Below are 6,254 nucleotides of genomic sequence, written 5' to 3' on the forward strand. Positions count from 1 at the left end.
CAAGCGAAAATTTTAAATTTCGCTGGCGTACATACACCTGCATGCATGAACGTACATAGAGTATGGTTGAACGCCTCCCCCCCTCCTCCAAAAAAAAAACTTCTGAAACTGTCTCTGCCCTGTGGTATTTCACGTTGACAAGTCACCGCAACATTTCACAGTATTTACATAGTACAAACCTTCACGTGTGTGCACAGCTCGTGCGTGTGCTTTTTCTTCCACTAGTAACATTAATTAGCGTCGCTCCCATTAACTACGTGACACATTTATTGCTAAAAAAGACAACATTTTGAAGAGAGAAAAAATTTACTTGAATTTCGCTCTGTTTTATTTACAACTGGGCCACAACATTACATTGTGGCCACTAATAAAGGACGCACAATCAAAGCAAGAATGCCCGATCGACCACGACCAGGCCCCTACCCTCGTTTTTTTTTTCTCTCTTTGGGCCAGGAACGTCGTTTGTTAGTTGTACGTGTAGTCCGCCGCGGTAGATCAGTGACTAGAGTGCTCGGCTTTTTACCGGAAGGTCGCGGTTGCGATCCCAATCGCTGCGGTCGCATTTCGATGGAGGCGGAATGGTCCGTGTACTGTGTGGTGGCCGTGCACGTTAAAGAACACCACATGGTCGACTTTCTGGGAGCCTTGACTATGGTGTCTGCCATATTTATATTTTGATGTTGGGAAGTTAAACCTCACATAATATTATTTTAGAGTTTTACGTGTAAACTGTCAAATTTATTAGTATTCTTTTCGGGAAGAAAATTCTGGCAAGACTTTGCGATACCTTAAAGGACATCGCGTTCCCAAATAACGCTTCGCCATAAAATATCTGTCAGGCAGCTGCAATCCCAGAGATAAATCAAATCGAAGAAATTATAGGTAGCAGATCGGATCCAGACTTCGTGTACCTGCTAAATTATGATTACACGGTATGCCATTCGATGTTCACATATGACCATATCATCAGATTTGCTGTGCGGGTTTTCATGAAGAGGAGCTTCTTCAATAAATCGAATGTATCTGCTAACGCAATACTTTAGCTCTAAATTGTTTTATGAATTCTTACTCATTATATCTACAATTAGAACAAATATTTTGTTAACGGCGGTATAGCACAGGTCATCAATCAACCTATAGGTCTCGCATATATATGCTATGCCAGTAGTTTGTTGTTTCTTTTTTATATTTGTCTAACATTATCTTGAACACCCTGTAAATTTATTTTCGACGTGGGTGTAAAAGAAAAGCTGCAAAGTTTGATTTTATCGTAATTCATTCGTCTACACGTGTTTCGCAGAGTGATGATGTGATGTTTATTTACATTTGTATACACATAGAGGGCTCTATGAACTATTACGTGATGAATGACTTGATCAGAATCGATGACACGTGCACAGATGCTGGCACATTACATGAATCGCCTCCTTTTATCGAAACCTGGAAAGAGGAAACGAAATATGACATCGTAAACAGTTCATATTGCAACGCTGAATGAGTGCGGGTCCATGAATAAAATAAAACTATGCTTACTTTTATATATAGGTTGGCACGATCTTGTACATAATTTGGTAACTTGCGGCACAAATCATTTGTTGTCAGTGTCTCGTTTATTTCGCGCGACAGGTACGAAGAAAATGATTTTGGTCAAAATGTGTACTTTTAATTTACACTACAGAATCGTCTATTGCTATTATTCATAACACTGCGTATGAAAACATTCGTGTAATTCGACGAAATTGATTCATTTCGTTATGGTAATTTAAGTATCGGAATGTAACAAATTCAGTTTTCAGGTTGCGAAATTGCACTGATACACTTAAGAAAAAATTGTTAGATTTAGAGTTACTACACACCATTATTAACACCCATTCATGCTATCACTTGTTGCATGTCATCTCATCATTAGCGACGTCCGTAGCACTTCATGGTGTTGTTTCTCCCATTAAGTTCTTGTGAACAAAGTGTTCATAGAATGCAAGTGACACAAAGAAATGACATTCCTCAGTTATTTGTTACAATTTCGTCCACGGCCTTGTACCCTAAAAACTTTTTTTCATATACCAAATTGGTGTAAGTAGCAATGGTGTTATATATAGTGTGATGCGGCTATATGAAATCACAGCTCTCATGCCACCTATTTTGTAGCGCACTAAGCTGAGTTACTCAGAACACATCTTTTACAGCGAAAGCTGTTATGAGATCACTTTTCGGGTCACGCGCAGCTGTTGTCTGCCGTCACCCCCCACTGCCGCCGTCGCCACCGGTGTTCGTAACCACATCACGCGAAATTAGAAGAAAAACCTTGCATTAACGACCCAATGGGACTTGAACCCGGGTCCGCTACGTTCCAGGCCAATATTTTACCACTGAGTTACGCCGGTGCTTATAACTTGTTCTCAAACTTGCCTTAGGAAAGCATGGCCTAGCACCAATGGCACAGTGTGGCTCGAACCCAGGTGCACTGGTTGTCCGCCCAGTATTCTAACACTGAGCTACACTGGTGCTTGTGACTTGTTGTCAGACTTGCCTTAGGCAGGCTTAATGTCGGGAAAACAATCGTGATGATACAACTTATAAAGCGTTTTACAACAGCGAAAGAACGACCACTTGTGGCACAATGCGAATAGCGTAACGAGTGGGCCGTGCAATACTCCAAACCATCACAAAAGTTTTTTCTTGTTTTTCTATTTACTGGGGCGCATACACACTTCAGCCATCATTCCTCATCGTCGTCAGCTACTCCATGCACATTTGGCACGAAACTCCTTGCAAGTGTTTTGTGGATACTACATTTCTCAGAAGGAGGACGAAAAATGGCATAGCGAATACGTATGCTATTTTTCGGCCCAAAATACTACTAAAAGTTTATTATTAATGCCCTAGAGGGTACCAAGAAAGTGTGCTTGCAGTAGTTACTTAATGAGTGTTTTAAAAAGACTCTGAAAGGCCGCTTTTCTAGCTTTCGCTGTGACTGTGCTGCGCCTACCGCGAAAGCCTGGCGTTCTCTAAGAATTTCTTCCGTTGCGAAGTCAAGTATACAAACATAATATTTTCTTTAAATAGCAAGCGTTCCCGCTTAAGTTTAAATAGTCGTCTGAGAGAGATTTATAATTTCGTCAGTGGGCAGTAATATGTTCTGGCAGGCTGGTTCGTTCTTGCTGATAAACTTGCTTGAAAATGTGCGATAAGCTCAAGTTAAGCACAAAAAAAACATTCTAAACACACTTTCGTTACTTCGTGCTTCTTCACATGCGCAAAGTTCAGTTAAATTTTTGCCACGGTTTTCAATGTACATTTGGCCGCTATCTTAGGCTGGCACATGTACGATTGAAATATTGCGGACGTGTCGAGGTTTGTGCTTGAAATATCTGTTTCTTGTTCTCCAAAACCAAACAGTTGGCAGTCTCCACTCTAGGTGTTCTGAATGTTTTCTTACTAGTGCTGCGTGTTCCCTCGCAATGTAATTAAAGTTTATCTTTAGTGTCTGTATTTCGAAATATTGTGCAACAAAGCTTGAGACTTTATTGAATTCGCAAACATTTGCGGAGCCTCTGACGACGTGGCACATCAGTTATGAGTGCAGGGAGATGGTGAGCGGTTCCTCAATGACACGCAACTAAAACTTCCACAATATTTTTGTCTAATTGATTGATTGATTGATTGATTGATTGATTGATTAATATGTAGGTTTTAACGTCCCAAAACCACCATATGATCATGAGAGACGCCGTAGTGGAGGGCTCCGGAAATTTTGACCACCTGGGGTACTTTAACCTGCACCCAAGTCTGAGTACACGGGCCTACAACATTACCGCCTCCTTCGGAAATGCAGCCGCCGCAGCCAGGATTTGATTCCGCGACATGCGTGTCAGCAGCCGGGTACCTTAGCCACTAGAACACCGCGGTGGGGCAATATTCTACTCTGTACAGATAAAATGATTTTATATCAAAGATATGAAAAGAATGTCTTTTATTGGCGATCTTTTGACGTAATCAAAGTGTCCTTATAAACTTCAACACATCCAACTTTAGCTGTGCAACCTTTTGCTAAAAAACAAAACTTGGGCACTTTGCAATTCTGTGTCTTTAGAAATGCCTTTTTTGGAAAGCCTGGAAAGAGCTTCTTCATATATATATATATATATATATATATATATATATATATATATATATATATATATATATATATATATATATATATATAAACGTATGTATGTGTGTGTGTGTGTGTGTGCGGCTACATTTCAATGCTCACTGATACTGAAAGTGTGAGAGTAGTTGCATACATGACTAATTAGTGCTAGAAGGGCAAAGAATAAAGTGATAAAAACTGGCCAGACGCGACGCCAAAAAAGTTTATGCATACTATTACTGCATTACTATTGAGTTGATTATGAAGAAAAATGTTCGGTTATCTGATTCAGTGAGCGTCAAACTAGTGAATTCAATGATCTATTGCACGAGGTATGAAGTAAAGCTGGAAAAAAAAGAGAGAATGACTCGGGCTTAATGTGGCAGTCTCTGTGACCTCACACCTTTGCTGCCATTTATAACAGAAATTGGTCACCCACCTTTAAAGCTACCATTTATAGCTGTAACCACCAAGACCACCATAGCCGCCACCGAAGCCTCCTCCATAATTGCCTGTGAAGCATCCTCTGAAGGTGCCACCGTAGCCGCCTCCGTAGCCTGAAAGACGGCCAGATCCACGTCCGTAGCCACCTCCATATCCTCCTCCAAAGCCTCCTCCGTGACCACCTCCGTAGCCACCTCCATATCCTCCTCCAAAGCCTCCTCCGTGGCCACCTACGTAGCCACCTCCGTATCCTGCTCCAAAGCCTCCTCCACGGCTACCTCCGTAACCACCTCCGTATCCTCCTCCTAAGCCTCCTGCGAAGCCTCCAACGTAGCCACCTCCGTAGCCTGCACCATAGCCTCCTCCGTAGCCACCTCCATAACCTCCTTCGTAGCCACCTACAAAACCGCTGACGAAACATCCGACACTACCAGGCACGACGACGTCATGTCCATCATCTACTCTGTGCAAATGGTCTATGCTCTTGATGAGATACGCTGGACCCGGAAGAGATTTCGCGACTCCGACTCCCCTTCCGGAGTTTATTAGAACGACACTGCTTCCAACGCCAACGCCTGCTAGGCCACCACCAAGGACTCCATCGACACCAGCGTAGGCCGTCGCCACGAGGCCCGTAAGAACGGCGATGGTTCCCTGGAGAGAGCATTGCAATATAAACAGTATGAATATACAGGTAATTTTATTCTCTGAAAAGCTTTGGTATATCCATTTTTAAAATATTTCAACACTTTTAGGATGTTTATTGTAAGTGTGCATTATAACACCATGGGCATGAATATAGGCTTTCATACAAGGAATCATTTTCTTTTTTAATAAGCACACCTAAGAGTTTTTGCATAACATCTACGCGTGCATGCGACACTTGTAACTTTCTGTCATTTGTACCATGCTCTTATGCAGTATCAGTTCACCAGTCTCTAGCCGCTCTATCACAGTGATATTTGAGGCATCATGGGAGAATAAATAATGAACGTTTGATTCAAGTGAAAGCTAACACGAGATGCTGAAAGGCATTGCCGTTGAGGATTAAGTAGCCAACCAAAATATACCATTGTATATTTTGATTAGGCGTGCTGTTGGTTACAATTTTTGCAAAGGAATAGCATTTCAATGAATAAAAATGACGGAAGCCGGTGAACTCTTTCGCATCTGTCTTGTCTGGCGATTCGGAGACTGGTGATTTGCGGCCCGAAAATGAAAAAGGAAGAGGAAAAGAGCACTCTCAGTGCTGTGCAGTTTCAAGGTAATATGGCAATAGTAGTGACTCGCACTTATTATTTTACCCTACAATCAATTATTTGTCTATTCGTTAGGCTTCTCTAGCTTAGCCGAAAGGCAAGTTTTTCAGTTGAGCCAACCACTGGAAGTCTTACCAAGCTACGCATTCTGGGCAGGCTGTCGAAGAAGTGATCGGGCCTCGAATTTTCGTACTTCCTTTTATATACAAACCTGGGTAGCACGCGTAGCGCGTTCCGCATGGAGACGTGAATTATCTTGTTTCGTGCTCGCAGGCATCGAAAGCTTATCTAAGGAAAGTCAGAAGAAACAGGGAAGACGACTCTTGCCGGTAGTCGTATTTCGCGACGTACAAAGTTTGAGCAGATCACACAGCACCGATCGAGAAAGAGGCCTCAAGGTCCAAGACAATGAACCA

The 6,254-nt window shown here is 42.1% G+C and overlaps 1 protein-coding gene across 1 annotated transcript; it reads right to left on the minus strand.

Annotated features, from left to right (window-relative positions):
• Positions 1–1,254: 1,254 nt before the first annotated feature.
• On the minus strand, positions 1,255–6,006 carry LOC119187688 (uncharacterized). Its single transcript, XM_075881367.1, has 3 exons — positions 5,974–6,006; positions 4,575–5,233; positions 1,255–1,440 (listed from the first exon to the last, which is right to left on the minus strand). Exons 1-2 carry the CDS (start codon positions 5,983–5,985, stop codon positions 4,583–4,585), a joined length of 663 nt encoding a protein of 220 aa, XP_075737482.1. The 5' UTR covers positions 5,986–6,006; the 3' UTR covers positions 1,255–1,440; positions 4,575–4,582.
• Positions 6,007–6,254: the final 248 nt, after the last annotated feature.

The sequence above is a fragment of the Rhipicephalus microplus genome, chromosome X (assembly GCF_043290135.1).
Source record: "Rhipicephalus microplus isolate Deutch F79 chromosome X, USDA_Rmic, whole genome shotgun sequence".
In the NCBI taxonomy this organism is placed as follows: Eukaryota; Metazoa; Arthropoda; class Arachnida; order Ixodida; family Ixodidae; genus Rhipicephalus; species Rhipicephalus microplus.